The sequence below is a fragment of the Patella vulgata genome, chromosome 2 (assembly GCF_932274485.2).
Source record: "Patella vulgata chromosome 2, xgPatVulg1.2, whole genome shotgun sequence".
Lineage (NCBI taxonomy): Eukaryota > Metazoa > Mollusca > Gastropoda > Patellidae > Patella > Patella vulgata.
In genome coordinates, this window is record NC_065880.2 from 68806654 (window position 1) to 68827053 (window position 20400).

The 20400-nt window shown below is 35.3% G+C and overlaps 1 protein-coding gene and 1 non-coding gene across 2 annotated transcripts; both read left to right on the top strand.

Moving 5' to 3' along the window:
- Positions 1 to 2551: 2551 nt before the first annotated feature.
- On the top strand, positions 2552 to 11827 carry LOC130010933 (protein dachsous-like). The gene is made up of 4 exons (XM_056099192.1): positions 2552 to 2559; positions 3203 to 3284; positions 5079 to 5582; positions 11819 to 11827. Exons 1-4 carry the CDS (start codon positions 2552 to 2554, stop codon positions 11825 to 11827), a joined length of 603 nt encoding a protein of 200 aa, XP_055955167.1.
- Positions 11828 to 17547: 5720 nt separating this feature from the next.
- Positions 17548 to 20397, top strand: LOC126812573 (uncharacterized). Its single transcript, XR_008786070.1, has 3 exons — positions 17548 to 17582; positions 19792 to 19864; positions 20235 to 20397. It is a non-coding gene; the product is annotated as an uncharacterized LOC126812573 (transcript).
- The last annotated feature ends 3 nt before the right edge of the window (positions 20398 to 20400 follow it).

The window sequence follows — 20400 nt, forward strand, 5'->3', positions numbered from 1 at the left end:
ACGTGACTGGCCTAATCATAATCACCGAATTATCGTCTTTCATTGGTATAGATTAGACATTTGTGATTGGAATATTTTAGAGTGAATTTAAAATGCCATATCATGCCGTAGATCAAATTAAGCTGCCTTTGTCTAAATAGGCCACGTGTCAAATGAAGATGACTCAAGAAATTAGCGCATTTACCGGTAATTTGGATAACCCCATAATACTTGATATCCCAAACTTAAGTACAGAAATACAAATGGTGCCAGTCATTTGTCGATATATTCATTATTAGCTATATATAATAATAATAACCATTTCTATACATAAAGAACAACTACAGTGAATATGGAATTTTCCGATGACTATGCATAACATGTACAATAGATCGCACTCATTTCTCTGCCAATCAACGCTTGGTATCTTATTATCATGTACCGTTCCATGTACTACGGGTGTAGTAAATGAGGTTAAACTTCGCCGCGAAAATTGCACGGGATCATTCGTGGAGTTCCTGGTGCCGTTTGGTGAGTGATTAAACTGTCAATGCTGACGTTGTTGTTGTTTATTACAAATTTAACGTCCAATACATAATGCATGATATTATGGACAGGTTGATTTGATTAAGTTATTTACTTAAATAAAAAATAGAAGTTAGGTAAAAACACTAAATAATAAAAAGTTCTTGTATATCTAAACGTCACTTTAAAACAGATTTAAAATAATTAAAAGTTCTTGTATATCTAAAAATTACTTTAAAACACGGTTTTAAAAATGGCTTGAAAATCGTTGTCGTGGGAAGAGAGGGCGGGTCATCTTCTCACTTTGTCATAATGAAAGTTAAAATAGGAGATGCAATTGTAAAATACTTTTATTATAAAGAAGATAACCGATGTTAGACATTATAACCTAATCGTATCAAAAACGTTAATCCATCCATCAATTAAATGTTGTTTAAACGCCAATCAACAAACAATACGAGGCTACTTGATTAAAAAAACACCGGTGAGCAATAATTATTGGGTATATAGTATTTTTAAACAACTTATTAGTAAAACTTAATTTATTTTATACAATTAATGTGTGTGTGTATGATTCTACCAATAGTTCGTTCGTGAGGTATTACATACACGTTCCACTGAGAGTGATGTCTTTGATCTGGCCGGCGTAAAAAAAAGATAATTACCTAATCAACATTCTTAATCCCACTAACACTCACTGCTAACACCAACTTGAAATTAATTTATGACCCATGCCTGTATAACTTTTATAGTCGGATTGATTAATTAATGACAGATATTAACGACACTACACTTTATGTGGAAAAGCTAAAACCACATAACTGGACCCGTATATTTTTTACATATTAAAAGTGTTCGTCCAATAAGTTCCATATTGTAAAAAATTAATTAAGAGTTCAGGACTTCAAAGTTTAAAAGTTGTAGGCACTCTAAATTGGATCTTAAATTAAAATGAATTACAAAACAAATTATTCCGTAGTCAATTGTTTTATTTAATTAGAGGGATTAAGGAATCCTTCAGGCGTTAAAGAATACACACGCCGGCTGTATATAGGTAATTAAGGAATAAACATTCCGAATATGCATTCGGTCACTGTGACGTCACTGGCGCCTGAGGGGATTAAGAGTGTTTTCGATAATTGGCAAAGCCGTTTTTACGGAAGGTCTATTTTTACGACTTTGAATGAAGATAACTGAATTAATTTCAACCAGATTGGCGTGAACTTGCCGTAAAGTGGATATAGTAACCATTGGCTACACGTGTCTCAAATCTTTCGGGACCATCTTATGTGCACTTTAAGTATTCATTTTATGGTTTTGTTGTTTATTGACCCATTTCTTTTATACAATATCCATATTCATTATTGTATTAAGCAGAGGTGCCATTCATGCATGTTCCCCATCCCTTTCAAATTTTGAATAAAATATTATTTTAGAAAAAAATGGTCAAATTTACTGATAATATTACTTCTTGTGTTATTTATTGTGAGTTGACTTACTACAATAGTACTATTTTGTTTGTTAAAGTTAGTGGCACGAGAGATCTACACAACGGACAAAAAAAGTAGTACGGCAACAATTAACATGACTATTATAAATGTCAACGATCACGACCCGGTTTTTATATCAAGTACACCAGATTTATACATCCCTGAAAATAGCCCCAATGGGACTTATATTTCTACGATAGAGGTATGTTATTAAAAAAAAATCTTCAAAATCATAATAATTTGTCTGGCTGATAATTTTAACGAGTTTCAGTATTCACCAAGGATATTATACCATTGTGAAAGATAGTTTTAAAGTTATTTTCTTAGCTATAAATTAGACTAAATATCGGCAACGTTACCTTTTTGTGATCACTTCGTTTTATTTAGGCTCGGACGTCACAGCTATTGGTGACCGTGTGTTCGTTGTTTGATAACCTATGTTTGAAATTGTTTGTATTTTTACAGGCCACAGACGAGGACTTTGGCCCAGTTAGATATTCATTATCTGGAAATGTGTAAGTCAATTACAACAACTTGTATTTTATGAAATAATGATAATGGCAATGTAAATTTCGGCTTCCATTCAAGTGGGGGAAAAGGAAGCAAATTATGCGTTAGTTATTCTTTTAGAAATCACACTGTGCATTACATTGCGTTTGTCAAAAATATCCCCCCCCCCCCTCCTACCCTTTGTTTGTGCTGTCCGTTAGAACGTCTTTGAAATGGCCTCATCCGAATCTGGTTTCCTTTATTTACCGTCACCAGTAAAATGTTTGGCATTAGAGTATTATGGATTTATTTGTATAACAGACTGTTTAACGAAAAGATGTACTACTCTACATGTCTAGACCTTGGCAGACCAGGGTGGCGTCCTTACTACGCTGCTACAGCGACGGGAAATGGTCTCAGAGGGCGTCAAGATCGCCATAAGCGTGGTAAAAGCATGGTAAAAGCATGGTGGAAACGCCAGAAATCGTGCTGTAGTCTCTATGTTCGCCAATAATCGCCGAGCCATGGCGTTTATTTTGAGCATGTTAAAAACAAACGCCAAGGTTCTGCGATCTGCCCTGGAAAGCTGTGAGAAAGCGACTTTTTTCAAGTTTGTAATTTTATGGGACATTTTCTCGTCGCCGTACGGTCACAGCAGCGCAGTAAGGACGCCAACCCGGTCTGCCGGGGACATAATAGATACAATTTATATTTTGTAGTTTTCGAATAGATGAAACCAGTGGAAATTTAACAGTTTTAAAGTCATTGGACAGGGAAAAGAAGTCACAATATTTTTTAACAGTAGAGGCTGTGGATACTGGAGGACGAAGAACAACTAAGTTTATTACAATCAATATTAACGACACAAATGATAATACTCCTTTATTTCAAAGAAATGAATATGAAGGTTTCGTTAATGAAAATAAGAACTTCACTCGTAATGTTCAAATTACAGTAAGTGGCTGAGTCGTCTACCGGTAATACTCGCACAATAAATGAACAATTTATTATTGCAGAGCTTTAACCACATCATTTTGAAAGCTAAATACATAATTACCGTTGTTTTCCAATATCTAGATTTTCATATTATGCTTATCCCAAAGATATATAGTTTCTATTTACAACTTTATATTCCTTCTAGTTTGAAAATGTCTTTCAATCTATGATTAGATATTTAGGACCTAGTTTTCAACAGATAAAAAAAAACGCGCCATTTTATTCTTCCGGAACATATAATATCACTTTTCATTTGAGTAGTTCAAGTACACTCTGAATGATTCTAATTTTACTTAGGCTACTGACCTTGATCTAGAAAATACACCCAACAGTAGAATCACATACAGTATAGAATCTTCAGAACCTAAAGGACTTACAGCCAATTTTACATTGGATCCAAATGATGGGACATTGTATCTTGCACAGTATTTGGATTATGAAAGTATTAAATTCAAAACGAGCGGCACGATAAAATTAAACGCAGTGGCCAAGGACAACGGAATTCCAACAAATTTGTCAAGTAACACTACAATAATTCTATACGTAACGGTAAGTTGACATTTATAAATTTTATCATTATAAATTATATGGTCCATATAGTTCATTCTACGCGGATGTTTTTTTTATCATTTTGTTGTTTGTGAATTAGTCATTTTTAATTACTTTCGCATTGTCTTCTGAGAAATGTTTTATGTGTGTTTTTTGTTACATTAGAAATCGGACTTTAAAATATTCATTGTTTCCTAAATATAGGATATCAGTATCCCTTATTTTCACGGTAAAGATAACAATATCGATTGAAATGGGCCAAAACTGAATTCTTATTCGTGTTTCTAATTTCGAATAGTATTGATTAATATTGAGTTAGGGGTTCAACTCCTTTAGTTTGCTTTTTGTTGTTTTTTCACTTAGGATGAAAACGAAGATGCACCAACATTTAACCAGTCATCTTATATAGTATCGATATCAGAAAATGCGAAAATAGGTAAACATTTGGCTTAAAGTATCCTCACCTCATATTGTAATCATACAATCTCATGCTAAAACTTTAGGAAAAGCATGGTTTGGGATTTAATGTCTTGTAATATGAATTTTACCCGTGCAACAATACAATTGCTAGAACCCCAACTGTCACGTGATCTTTTTGTCACTGCTAATTTGGTACCTTGCATGATTTTTCGTCCAATCCGAACGATTAGCGGCAGTGAAATATGGAAAGCAGACTCGAGAAATCTTTTCGGAATTTGAAATCTCTAAATTATGATTATGAGTGCAGTCTGTAAATAAAACTGTCGATTGAAAATTTAATAGAACTCACTATAATACATTAGTGTTGTTTATGACAAAGTATATTCATTAGTCCCGAGGACAACGAATATTTTTCCTGGACAAAACAGCTCCTTATTTGTATGCTCTGTCAACGTCCTTACGGAAATCCTTATGTCTTAGGTTGAGGGGGGGGGGGGGGTCACCTTGTATTTCAAATATACAGAATCGATAATCGATAAGTGGTGGACAGAGACAGTATTTCCGATAAGACACAGTGTAGACTGGACATGAGAATGGTTACTATTTTGCCAAGACAAATATTTATTGTAGTCATGCAACGACAATATAATCTGGAAGGATCGAGACTATATATTTATTTTAACTATCCGTCATTTTATAGATGGTGATCTGATAACAGTGAAAGCTGAGGACCTTGATGCTAGTTCACCAAATAAAGATGTGTTTTACATCATCAAAAGTGGTGGATCAGACAAATTTTCTATAAACAGTAGTAGTGGTGAGATTAGGGTAGCTGGGTCTTTAGATAGAGAAACAGAAACACATTATGGTCTGGTAATTGAAGGTGTTGATAGAGGAACACCAGCTCTAACTGGTACCACTACTGTTTCTGTACAAGTCACTGATATTAATGATGAATCTCCCACCATTAATCCTTCTTCTGATCGAGTTTCAATAAATGAAACTAATCAACTTGGTCTTCTTTACACCATTAAAGCCAATGATAGTGATTCCAAGGCTAATCTGAGTTATACCTTGTCAGATTGCTATGGTTACAATGAACGACAGGAACGGATTAATTCAACTTATTTACAGGTAAACTACTTTGTCCGGAGTTCTTTTTTTTTACAATTCAAACATTGTTGTTTATTTGACATATGTGACCATTTTGATGCAGTTTTACAATTCATGAAGTTATATATAGATTCCCGTTGACTGTATTTACCACTGAATCACTGATATGGAAATAAAGGCCATGTTAATACGGAAGCTGTTCATGTCGGGTCCAGTGTTTATCATTGATGGTCATGTGTACGTATAATGTTTATAAATAATGATCATGACGTATAATGTTTATCAATGTTGGTCATGTGTACGTATAATGTTTATCAATGTTGGTCATGTGTACGTATAGTGTTTATCAATGATGATCCTCCCCTGCTCCATATCAAAACCCATAACACTTCTAGTGGTATGCAGTGTCGAACAGCCTTTAATTATATATCAACTATATACATTATATACAAGCAACATTAATAACTTACAATGATTACTATCTTACACCACTACACAGACATAACTCTATGTCCTACACCGTACCTTATATACAAACATTATTATAATCTACAATCATTACTCTATATCTTACATCACTACTCAGACATAACTCTATGTCTCACAACCTTCCTCCATCACCGACAGCCCCGCCAACCAGAAAAAAACCTAAAAATACCCATTGGGAAAAATAGGAAATCTGTGTCCGCCTTCAAGCAATAACTGTCTCCGGAGCTATACGCGGACGTGTACAGTTAAATATTTAACAGTATAAAATTGCAATTCCATTACAAATTGATAAATAAAATATCAGAATTATCCCAATAATTATATATTATATCTCACAACGCACAGTACATCAGATTACTCAGTTGTAAAAATAAAAACGTCTGTTGAATCTGGCGACTTCGACCTGAATGACTCCGTAAGTCTATTTACTGACAAATAGTACTTCATACCCCATATATCACTACGCATATGGAGAGAAATTATTTCCCTCCTAATTCAGTTCCCTCAACCGCAGGAAAATATATTTCTCTTCCTCCCCTGCTCCATATCAAAATCCATAACACTTCTAGTGGTATGCAGTGTCGAACCGCCTGAATATCAAAGAAAGGCCCAGTATCATAAATCACAATTTAAATTACAGATTCGCCTTATAAACCCAAACTCAAAGACACGCTTAAACGTTGTTTCAAATCGTCCTTGACATAACCATCTTTAGCATTTTCAGATTTCCATCTCCCATGACGTTTGAACAAACGATCAGGAATACCCCTATTTGCACATGCTGTCGCGCCTCCCGCACGCAAACTATGTAACCCATATTTTGAACAATCTTTTACCCCTTGAAACGCTTCTTTAAACAATTCTAATAATCTAGTATAACTAAGTGCTCTATTAATACTCTTAATACAATAACCCGTTGAACACCTACACAAAGCCTGAAATAAATACATGTCTTCATCTTTATTTATCCCAGCCCAATCCAAATAGCGCTCTAAATTCTTAACAGGGCATAATTTGTTGCCCGTTCGTGCTATTACAACCCATGCACCATCTCTATAAATATCAGTCTTACTTTTCTCAAGAAAAATAGACAAATGAGTGTCGTCAAAGCTTAAATCCGAAGTAGATAGGTTTAATAGTTCGGCACTACTAAGAAAACCAATGTACGCCAACAAACAAGCACAAATTATTCTTTGTTTATACGCACACCCGGAAACAAATGTTTTATCATACATACATTCTAAATGTTCTGCGGTAACAGGAAGCTTTTTATTAACAGGTTTCGCTAAACGACGTTTCCCAGCTTGTAACACATTAATCACTAATTGAGAATTTGTAGGACATGTCAAATTAGCTAACGAATGAGCCCACTTTAAACTATATAAAGCATGAATCACCGGACTTGCACTATTCTTTTCTTGTATCAAAGATGTTAAATATAACGCAACATGTAAAGGATTAGCAGGTAAAACATTCCCTTGCACATTATTACATCGAAACCAATTCTTCCGGGCTAAATAACCTCGATAATATTTCACAGTTGTAGATTTCGGTTAATAACTCCGGTAATACATTCACAGATGACGATAAACTTACTGCTTAGTCGTCTAACTCTGTCCCATAAGCAGTTCTAAAAATATTTAAAAACCAGCAATAATTAAAATTATAACATGACAATAGTGACATACAAAATATAATATTATTATATGTGATTGGCATCAAAATTACTTTATCGACCACATCAATAAACAGAAAAATCTCAGTTATACTATAAATATCACATCACATAATCAACCATTAGTTATCTCAACTAATCCAAAGTCACCTCGACTTATCTCTAGCTTTCTCAAGCTACAATTACCGTATCTAACTACGACAGTCAATTCTTAATGCCAACATCCGAAACGTTAAATCTTTCGTGACAAATATGCTATCATAATGCAACGAGGACTTATAAAACTTTTTTTCCCCGTGGTAAATCAACCCAATCTTTAAAAACTCGCCGATTTCCATAACTGAATAATTACTGTACCATAAGCTTTACATTCAACCACATATTTCAGGACACGTGATATCAAACACACGGGTGGTACAATAAAACAATTTCTACCCTGCCATGATAAAGAAAATGCATCTATTCCTGGGGAATTTGGACTCCAATATCTAGAATAAAATACATCACACTTATGATTATGTTCTGATGCAAATACATCAATTTCGTAAGGTCCCCATATATTACTAATATATTTAAAAATCCCATCTCCAACGGCCCAATCATCATAATCAACAATTCAACTTAGACAATCTGCTCTAAAATTCCCTGTTCTAGGTATCCATTCTATCTCTAGAATAATTCCGTTTGCTAAACAAATGCCAAATATCTCAAATGCAATACATTGCAATTCTGTCTTCATACTACCTTTCTGAACAATAGAAATCACACTCTGATTATCTGAAAACCATTTCAACCTTTTGTTTTTTAAGATATGTGCTATAGATTTAAGAATACGTCGAACGGCTTCTAGTTCTCTCCAGGTAGAGCTCTTAACCGCTTCCTCAGCAGTCCAAAAACCATGAACAACATCCCGAAAAGCTTGTACACAATAGCCCCCACCCTTCATTACTAGCATCTGAGTACACTATTCGTTCACAGCCAGGCTGAAAATTTAAAACTTTAGAATTAATTTTACTTATATTTTCCTTCCAGAAAAATAACTGTTGAATACTCTGTTCCGAAATACATACTTTAGAATCCCAACTAGATCCATTTAAAATATCAATAGACAATGATCGTGTCATGATTTGGGAAATACTTCCAAGAACAATAGACATAGATATAATCTGACCAACAACACTCCCTATCTTTTTCACAGCTACTGCCTTATTCAATATACATTCACGCTGAATTTGACCAATACATCGCAAAACTTTATCTAATCGTCTTTGTGGAATTCTCAAATTCGCATTTTCAGAATTTATCACCACTCCTAACCAGAGTACCTCTTGTACAGGCTCCCAAGTTGACATCTCATTTTTAGGAACAAACCCACTAGCTAAAAGATCTTTCTTAACACCTTGACTAACCTTATGTGCCATATTATAATCGTCATGTACACCAAAACCATCATCGATATACATAACTATATATTTACCTTCACTTCTCCATTTCTTAACCAGAACTCTGCATAATTTAGTAAATATATAAGGTGCTGTACTTAAACCAAACGGCAGCACCAAGAACTTATATTCATCACCCATGAGAAACCTAAAAACTGAGTGTGTGCATCACAAATCTCTACATGACGATAAGCAGCATGTATATCATATTTGAACATCCAAGACTTTTCCTTAACATATAACAATGCTGTACGAATATCCTCATATTTAACCGTCTGCTTGCCGACAAATTTATTAACCTCTCTCAAATCTAAAATTAATCTTTTCTTGCCATTGCTCTGAATAGACACTGATAGTGGATTAACAACTCTTGAGAGAACTTGACATCTACTCACCAGACCCCTTACCTCTAAATCTTTAATAGCCCCTTCTACAAAATCTGAATTGTCTAAGGCAGATCTATTATTTTTTTAAGAACTTAAAATCTGGAACATTATTAAAAGGAATCTTATAACCATTTTTAATAACATCTAATATATACGAATTACAATTAATATCTTTCCAGAATTTTACATTTTTTCGTAACCGGCCTTTAACTAAAATGTTAGCTTGACCCTCCTCGTATTCGAAATAATCATGCGTAAATCTTTCGACGACCGGCTGATCTAGATTACAATCATTAATATCATGAAAATACTCATCTTTTATACAAGTTGAAATCTCATCACTGTGTTGACTTAACGGTTGTGGTGTTGTTGTAAGAGTTAGTATGGGGACAGTCTCTTCTGTAATGATTAAATTCTCCACAGTTGAAACAAGACCCTCTGTTTTGTTGGGGACGAAAAGAATAGTTCCTACCCCCACCACCGGTTGCAGGAACACAAGGAGCCAAGTTAGATGAACTTGCTGTCACCGAACTGCCATTGTTATCATACAATCTCCTTCTCTTCGGAACGGAAGATCTACCTTTTAACTCCTTCCTCTTCTTCAACGCTCTCTGTTCAGTTCTACTAATCCTTCTCTCATCTTCCGAATCACTGGCCAAGGGATTAGCTACATACTGGTTGACAGTCTCCCAGCCACCTGCAGACGAATCAGCTATTTTAATCAATTTATTTCTTTCATTTAGTTTACTCAAAACCCCAACTAGTCAACCATCTACAATCTCTCTGTCGTCATTATTAACTGCATTTATAATATGTTGTATCTTATCTACCAGTTCTACGTTAAAACCAAATTGAATCTTATTTCCCTTAAACTTCCAGTCATGATCTTGATCTGTCTTGATCTTCTTCACGTCAGATGAGAATTTCTGCACAACCCCTTGTAATTCTGCCCGTAACATATCAAACCTCTTTTCTGTCTCGATTCTTTGATTTTTCACTTCATTTAAAATGTCAGCTAGAGATACAGTAGACTGATTGTTGTGTTGATTCATTAGGATATCGTAGATAAACACCTATCAGTCGTAACATACACGTAATGACAACAAAACAGTGTTCAGTTGTAAAAACGTCTGTAGAATCTGGCGACTTCGACCTGAATGACTCCGTAAGTCTATTTACTGACAAATAGTACTTCATACCCCATATATCACTACGCAAATGGAGAGAAATTATTTCCCTCCTAATTCGGTTCCCTCAACCGCAGGAAAATGTATTGTACGTATAATGTTTATCAATAGAGACTTTTGGCAAGCGTAAATTTCTGGTCCGTATCGCGTATCCGTATGGATTTTGCGTTTGACGTCATCAATGTGTGTGTATTTCTCATACGTGATACGGCACACGGATATGGCAGCTCGTATCGGACAGCTTTCACACGGAAAAGGTCCGTATAACATTGTCGTCTTTTTTGCTACTTTTAGACGCTGAAATGTTGTATCATAGCGTTTTTATGAATCTTTGTGTATTCTAGAACACGAAGGTGTATATATGATGTGATTTTAACCACGATGGTTGATCTACGTGCTAAATTTAGGGAGGCGGAACCTTGCAAATATGAAAATGGTTTTATTCTGTGGTAAAGGGGGTATAATCTTCCTGAAATAATACATTAGTGAAACAAAAATTACAGTCGAGTCGAAGTCGAAGATTTTTAATAAGATTCGACATTATTATTTTTTTTTTAATAACTCAGCGACTGTCCAGCGATTTCACTCCCTCTGGGAAATTGTAGGCTAGCACTTGACTAGTACTGATGGTGATCTTGATAGATATCTGCCATCATGCTGTAATAGAGCCAAGCTGCCAAAACTACGATACGGATACGTGATACGGATGGGAAAATTCCGCCAAAAGTCTTTAATGATGATCAATGATGATCATGTGTACGTATAATGGTTATCCATAAAAAATATATTTCGTGTTAACCTTGACTTCTGATTTAAATTCAGGACTTACTGGAATTACATGAAACAACCGGAAACATAGAATTAAAGAGAGATTTAGACAGAGAGACAATACAACAAATAATATTAAATATAAAAGTTACTGATGTTAATGGCCCCGGGGTACAGACAGCTACAGGTACGTCATACAGGTTTATCCAATGAAATTGATAGTTGATGGCCTTGTCTTAGTCTGACATTGGCCCTGATTGTAATTTATTATATGAACTGTAATAATTGATGTCTTAATTTCGTTATGTAGGAACTGTAATAATTGATGTATTAGACATTAATGACAACAAACCAACCTTTAGTGATAACACTTTAACAACGAACGTTGCTGAAAACATGCCTGTAGGAATTCCACTCGTATTTGCTACAGAATTACAGATAAGAGACAAAGACAAGGTATAGTTAGTTTTACTGCGACACATATTGTCTTTGCAAAATGAGAAAAGTTTGAATCAAAAATAAGGGGGTGTGGGTGGTCATAAGATTTGTTATTGAGTCTATTGGCATGGTTTCGATCCCATATGTGACCATTTTTCCCACCTCTAAAGCGAATTATTGAAATAAAATTGAACCCTATGTTAGTCCCGAAATAACCTAGTTTGTATCGAGTGCGCGTTAGAAGCCCCCCACATTTCATTATTGGAAAATGTATAATAAAACAAAAGCGCATTTGGTCCCTTTTCCTTTCTAGAAGTTCCACAACTCAGTTAACCCGTCATTTTCTTCCTCCTCTAGAATTGGCTTGGTTTAACATACTTCTGTTATAGGGCCAATTTATATGTTCTAAATGGGGAAACAGTGAACAAGTCAGGTAGATTGTTTACTTTCTTTTAAACTTGTTGGAGGCGTAAATTCTGATTGCCGGGGTGACCGCGTTCCGTTAGTTCTTTTTGTTCATGGGTGTTTTAAAGACACGTTCTTATAAAATCTATTCTATTAATAGGATCAGAACAGTTACTTTTCTCTGCGTATAACAGAAAGTGAGGATATTTTTGAAGTAGTTCCAACAACAGCAAGATCCTCAGCTACAGTCTTAATTAAAATCAAAAACAATACCAAACTTGATTATGAAAAATATAAAAATTTTACAGTTAAGGTAGGTTTGAAGTAATATTCTGGATATATTTATACTTTTAAGTTCCATTTTCCACGGTTTTGTCGTGTGATTTATTTTAAGTATATTGAAAAACACGTGGTGCCACTTCCTATTTGATGTTACAGGGTGTTGTATTTCCATATGGGCAAGTCATGTATCGAACCATTAGGTATTGCATGTTGGTATAGAAATTTAGCCTCCGTTTTCGGCGCAGTTTAAGATGGATTTATATATACTCTTCAAAAAAGTAATGGATATTGAAATCCAAATACCTATGCATGTTGTGATATGATAAATAGTCATGGACACTTGACATGCTTTGAGAGTATGTTCACAGATGAAGATCTTATCGCCCCAACAGAACCACTGAGCTGCAAGTGCGACATACAATAGCGCCATACACGTGGGAGGGGGTTCATTGTCAAATTTGACACTTCAAGGAAGGGTTGATGAAAACTGCCGCGTGCTGGTTTATCCTATCCATGTTTGCTTTCCTATCGGTTCTTGCATAAGATATACTGTTTAACGTATCTTTGCTTTAGTGTTTTACGTTTAATTTGCAATGAGACGTCTTCAACATGATGAACGTCTACGTGCTATTGGCATGCTTCAAATAGGTTCTACACAGCGAGCAGTAGCCACATACTTAATGTGTCACAGTCTGTGATCAGCAGACTGTGAAACCGGTACCAACAAACACACAATGCTAATGATCGACCTCGTTCAGGTCGTCCTAGAGCCACTACACAAGCTCAGGATCGATACATTCGTACACAGGTCCTGTGAAATCGAGGACAGACGGCCAATCAGCTTTCTGTAAACTTGCACCAAGTTACAGGAATTCGAGTTACACCCCAAACGATTAGAAATCGGCTACATGCAGCCCATTTTCATGCGCGCCGACGGCGTGTTGTGCCTCCATTAACTCGCCAGCACATGGCAAAAAGGCGTCAATGGTGTAGGCAGCGTAGAAAATTGGGTAATCGTCGATGGGCGTGTGTATTGTTCTCAGATGAGTCCAGATTTGCTCTGGATTTCACCAATAGGCGTGCTCGCGTTTGGAGACGTGTAAATGAGCGTCGCAAGCTAACGTTAACGTCGGACAGCATCACAGATTCGGACGTGGGTCTGTTGTGGTGTGGGGAGGAATCACCATGACTGGCAGAATGGACTTGCATATTGTTCAAGGAAGAGTCACTGGTGTGTAATACCGTGACCACAGCCTGGCACCGATAATTCTGCCCGTGCAGGTCGACCGCGCTTGTGTCGTGAATGACTACCTCCAGCGCCATCATATAGTCCATATGCCTTGGTCAGCCATGATTCCTGACCTTTCCCCTAGAGAGCATACCTGGGAAATGATCGGGGATGTGTTCGTCAACGTCAACCGACAACACTGCAAGAATTGGCCGTGGCACTGCAAGCGGAATGGGTCAAATGGCCCCAAATCGTGATTGGACGGTTGATTAGGAGCATGCCACGACGAATTGCTGAATGTCTGAGGATTGGTGGAGCAATTACTCATTATTAAAACAAAAATCAAAAACGTCCATTTTCACTTTTGACAGTGTATCTCTTTGAGAGTGAAATGGGGCCACCCATATGAATTGTTTATGTTCATGTGTAGGCAATTGGCCCGTTATTAACATACACTGGTTACCTCTAATAAAAACAGCAGTGCATTTCCGCAGTTTTGTATTGTTTCTAAATATCCCAACTTTTTTAAGAGTATATATTCAGAAAATAATATTTGTTTGTTATATTCGGTCTTAAAATTATTTGTTGTTTTAATTGCGTTATTATTTTAGGTTGAAGCCACAGAAACAGTAACGGGTGATAGAAATAATTCTGTTACAATCAATGTAGAAGTAGAAGATGCTAATGATAATGATCCTGTTTTTACTAATAATAGTTATAATGCTCAAATACACGAAGATGCTCTTATTAACACAACAATTATAACAGTAAACGTAAGTCTTCGGAATCTTTAGACTCGCCGTCCGGTCTTGAAATGTTCTCTTTTATTTTCGTCGTGCCTTTGGTCAGTCTTCTAAAATCTCTTGTTAACACTCTTTCGATCTTGTTTAAACTTTATATACATTATGCACTTTGCTTAGCTTGCCGAATTGTGTCTACGCTCTAGTGCCAAAGTGTATGACTATCCGATCTGCATGTAATGTATGGGAATTGTTCAGATTAGTGAAATGAAATAGACTATCGAATTTAACAATATATGTTATTAATTTTGGTCCCAGGCTTCCGGCACAAAATTTCCGTTAATAACTGCTGGATTCAGCGCCTTTGAGTTAAACCTAAACTACTGCTGAGGGCACCTTCCCTCAAGGCAGTATTTATAGGTTATTAATTTCCTATATAAGTATGGCATTGGATTGGTACTGGATTCCTGAAAAACACCCATGGAGCGCCCACTTGACAAAACTGTAAAGTTGTCACAAGCTGGCAGCCTGTCTGCTCGAGTGACGAAAGGAACGCTTATTATGTGTTAATCTGATGGCTAATGGACAGCACCTAATAGACAAGCTGAAAATGGATTTTCCATCAATCAAGTCATGTGAAAAGCAAGGTGATTAAAATCAAATTTTGTAGCATGGGTTAGTTTTCTTCCTATTGAGATGTTTGGTGGTCTTTGGAGCAAACTTAGTTTGAATATGTTTTTAGTCCAAATAGTTTGTACCTGGAAAGGCATCTTTAAATGGTGACAATATAACTTGTTTTATAGGCCACAGATGCAGATTCTGGTAACTATGGTAACATAATGTACGGTTTACAAGGCGGGGAAGATAGGTAAGTGTTTATTCCATGTTGAGACCCTTTAAAGGTGCAATATGTAAGAGCTTACTGCAGGTCTTCTCTTGGGTTTCAAATTATTATTTATACATTTACTCAAATACTCAAATAGACTATCAGATTTTCGCAATTTTTAATGGATTGAAGCCCGATCGTCATTTATAATTCAATATAAAAATGGATAAACTTTGTATATTATCGCAACAAAAGTAGCAATGAAAATCGAGACTAGCTTTTCTTATTTAAACTTCAAACACTGATGACCTCGGTCAGACTACTGTAATTTGAATGAAGTGTTCATTATCTATTTTGAAACTTTTATAGCCAGAACTGTCAAAATATCAAATTAAGTAGGAATAAAAAGAGGCCCATCAATTTTTTTAGTACAGATTTTAGGTGGCGTTGGCTTGCTTTGACCATATCCCTTTTATATCATTTGTTACGATGCCGAATGGGGACAACTTTTCAACCCATCATATCTTTGTAAATACTGAAAGGAATTAAACCATTTTTAAGAATCCCTCAACTTTTAAAGGCATGTTTCTGTCTTAAACTGAATTAGACTGGCGTCATGACCAATCACTTGTATTGTGTACGAAATAGCGCGATTATCCAGCGTACTGTTCCACATAACATATTAAGGGAAACGATAAATACAAACAGCCTTATGAAAGTATTTTCTTTTTTCCTGAGTAGGTTTGGCATATGGCAAACTGGTGAAGTATATGTGAAACGAAATGATTTAGACAGAGAGAAAAAAGATGTATATTACCTCACTGTTTTAGCTGTGGATGAAAATGGTTCTGGTAGACGTCAAACGGCACCATTACAAATTAATATTAAAGATGTTAATGATAATGCACCAATATTTAAAAGAGTTTCGTATGAAGGATTACTTATAGAAGGAGAGGCTGGTTTCGAAAGACCTGTTCATGTTGAGGTATATTAAATTTAATGTTGAAACTTAGACAAGTAACTCTCGACCTTCTCTACTTCAAATTCCGGGTTTTTTATCATTCGGTATCAGAATAAAAATATTTTTGAAGCTTTTGAAAATTTTGAAAATTACTGCATTCTAAGCGGAATTATGGGTATTAATTTAAAGGGACAATAACACTCTTGCTGGCTTGACAGCTCCAGAAAATAAATAATAGCCTTATTCTAAGTATTAGATGTTTAAGTATCCTACCTGTTGTGTAAATTATCCATTAAATCCTATTTTACTTGTCCAGAGGGTTCGAAAATATTTTTAAATCAAGTCACATTTGAAAAGCTTTACGTTAGGCTTTCAAATCATTTAGTTGAATTTTTCCAATTTTTTTAAATTAGGTGTGTTAAGATGAAATTTGTATCATCAATTAATTGGAATATTGTAAAATAGTACAATTTGTTGACCAGAATAAAGATTGGGACATATTATTCAGTTACAACAAGAGTGGTATTGGGCCTTTAAAGAATAGTGTAGTCTTGATTATCCATTTATAAATCAAATTATTAAATGGCGATCGTATTTGAATCCGTTCAAAATCACAACCATCCGATAAGTATTGTCATGTGAATAAAATGAAATGAAATCAAATGGGGTTTAACATCCTATTACCATGTGAATAAATGTCTAATTAATAATTTATATAATATTTGAGGCCAAAAGAAAGATCTGCAATAGACAAATTTAGCTCTTACATAATGCGTCTTTAAGTGTTCAAATCAAAATGTGAACAAATGTTGTATTGAACTTTAAGTGTTCAAATCAAAATGTGAACAAATGTTGTATTGAACTTGTTTAAAAGTTATGCTCAAAATATGTCTATTTTCAAATTTATATAAACTAAAGTACATGAGTTGTTCATTGTTTTTAAAGGCTGAAGATGGTGATGAAGCCGGTACTAATAATAGTATTATAACATACCACATCAACAATAACAACAATCCTTTAATAAACAATTTTACACTGGATTCAATAACAGGAGAATTAACATTAATTGGAACAATAGATTATGAAAAACTTAATAAAACATCGAAGGGTAAAATAATTCTAGAAATTGTAGCTAAAGATCAGGGTTTACTACAGAGGACATCCAATGTTTCTACTGTATCAATCACAGTCACAGTAAGTATTTTACATGTCTACTTTCATTTTATACACCCATATTATATGTTAGGTTATAATTATTGTTGTCAACCCTGACCGTCCGTTGTTCTGTTGACAACAAGTTAGAGCTTTTGATAAATTTTATTTTCACGCGTATTCGAATTGTTCGGATAATCCTGCAGAGAAACACTATCGCACAACGATTTCAAATTGCCACCCTTGTCAAATTTGCTTTTGCCCAAAAGCTCTCTAACATGGTGTTTCATAAAGATATTGTCTGCTGCGGGTTTAAAACACGTTCTATATGAAAGTTTACTTACGTGAAGCGTTTTCACTTGGGTCCTGCGCACAAGGAAGACGCGAAAATAAAAGCTCAAAATGAAAAATTGTTTTGAATCTTTTTTTCTCATTTATAAAGAGGGGTTCGTATGTCCGCTTTAGATAGGGTTGGGACAAAAAGTATTTATTCATTAAATCTCCCAAACACATTACATTTTATGAGGCGAAATGGGCAAATTTCATGAATTTGGTTGGGGCAGGTGTGAAAATTGAGTTTTTGGGTTGGGGCAGCGGCCATTTTCAAAATTGCGGTAAAAATTATTTTTTGCCGTTATTTTCGCTATAACTTGCGATTATCACGAACATAAGAACGAAAATAGGCGTGTCATATGTCTTTTTATTCGTTTTCCTGGGTGCTGAGTTCAAAAAGTGATGTTTCGGCAAATTCCAATAATTTTATAATTTATTTTATAATTGTTTGCTATAGTATTTGTATTATTATTCAATACTGTCGTCACTTCTTGATTGGTCTTCTGCGATTTTGAAATGATAATAAAGATGTGATAATATTTTAAATGAAAATTTACGCGAGATTGTTTTCATTTCCTAGCACTTTTGCCGCTATATTGGAACCAAGTTTGCAGCCTAGGGTGACAACGAAAACATAAATTTTGTCTGATACACGGGTCCAGGTGGTATATCTGGAGGTTAGGTGCACTGACTATGCCCACCAATTTTGAACAAAATCGTATGATTCTCTAAGGGTGTCAGCCATTTTGGACTTTTTCCTTTACAAAAATGAAGGCCTAGCAGGACATTGTACTTCCCGATTTCGGAGTGCCAATTAGTGTCCATTCTCGATATCTACGGGGTCGATTTACTAAATTATTTTTTTTTCAAAACATCTCTAGGGCCAACCGTTCAAAAGTTGTAGCCACTTGAAGTTCTCAGCAACCTCATCCCCAGGAATCTGAAAATTGCTATAAACGAGGCTAGAGTCAAACAGAAACGCCAGAAACGTTCTAAAATACTTTCTATAGATTTTTAGAACGTTTCTGGAGTCTTTGTGTGACTCTAGCCTCGTTTATAGCAATTTTCAACCACCAAAACCTACAAAAAAACAAATTAATGGCATGAAAACCGAATAATTGAGAAAACATGTTTAGTTAGACATTTTGGCCGCCATATTGGATCCAAGATGGCGGACAAATATCGGAAGGTGTGAAAACTTTTATTTTTGAAATCGCCACCTCTCAAAACCTATAAAAAAAACATATTATCCGTCATGGAAAAGGAATAATGACGAACAAAGTGCCAAATTTGCCATTTTCGGTGCCATTTTGCCGCCATATTGGATCTGAGATAGCGGCCACTTATCTAATTGTACCGGACTGCCGGAACATACTTTTTTGAGCTGACAGCACACCCGAAATCCCATAAAAAAACTTATTTCATGGCATGAAATACGGTTAAATGAGAAAAAGGGGTAAAATTAGACATTTTGGCCGCCATATTGGATCCAAGATGGCGGCCAGTTATCGGATTGTGCCGAAACATCATTTTGTAAACGTAGCACCCCAAAAACCTGCAAAAAGACATTTGACACGCCTATCTTTGCAAGTTATATTGATAATATAATAACTGAAAAAATAGCTTTTTGCAGCCATTTTGGCCGCCATTTTGAAAATGGCCGCTGCCCCAACCCAAAAACTCAGTTTTCACCACTATTTCGACTAAAATCATAAAATGTGGTCTATTTCGCCTCAAAAAATGAAATGCGTTTGTAGCCGATGTCGATTGTCCCAACCCTACTTTAGATGCGTGTCGTTATTTCGACAAGGATTAGAGTCACCTGATAAATATTTGACCCATGAGCGCAAATTGTCTGTATACTTTTTTTTAAAAATATGTTGTTATATGGTAAAGAATGTTTTCTGTGAATTGACAGGACTCCAATGACAATACACCGTTATTTAATAGCAGCCAGTATTATGGAAGTATAGCTGAAAATTCAACTGCAGGTAAAGACTTGTATATAAACCATGACAGACACACATCCCACCACTCAAACAATACAAATTTATTCCTAAACAGAATAAAAACAAGGAATGCACAGAATTCATTTAAAATCAATACAATGGAAATTTGTGACAAAACATTATGTGCAGGCCTTTAATGAGCATTACATAAAACAAAAAAAGCGAATGCAAAAAATCGTTTAAAATAATAAAAAAAAAATAATATGACAATGATATAATGGAAATAATAGTGGACATAAAATAGTTCGATTCATTTTGTTCAACTGGGCCCCTTTCGCTTATCTAGTTCGTGTCCAAATGAATTAATAGTAAGTATGGCGTTGGGTACACATTAAACCTTCTTTATTTTCAGAGACACTTGTTACAATAGTATCAGCAACAGATTCTGATGGCAGTTCACCTAATAACGAAGTCTTCTATCTGATAGAAACCGGAGGTTCTGATAATTTCAGAATGGAGAGCACCACGGGGAAAATTAAAGTTGGTCCGGGAGCCCAACTAGATAAAGAAAACCTACC

Bases quoted from the DNA above. Each gene is read 5' to 3' on its own strand.
- LOC130010933 (XM_056099192.1), top strand. The intron at 3,285-5,078 runs GTAGAGGCTGTG...TATTTATTGTAG, and splicing joins AGTCACAATATTTTTTAACA to TCATGCAACGACAATATAAT.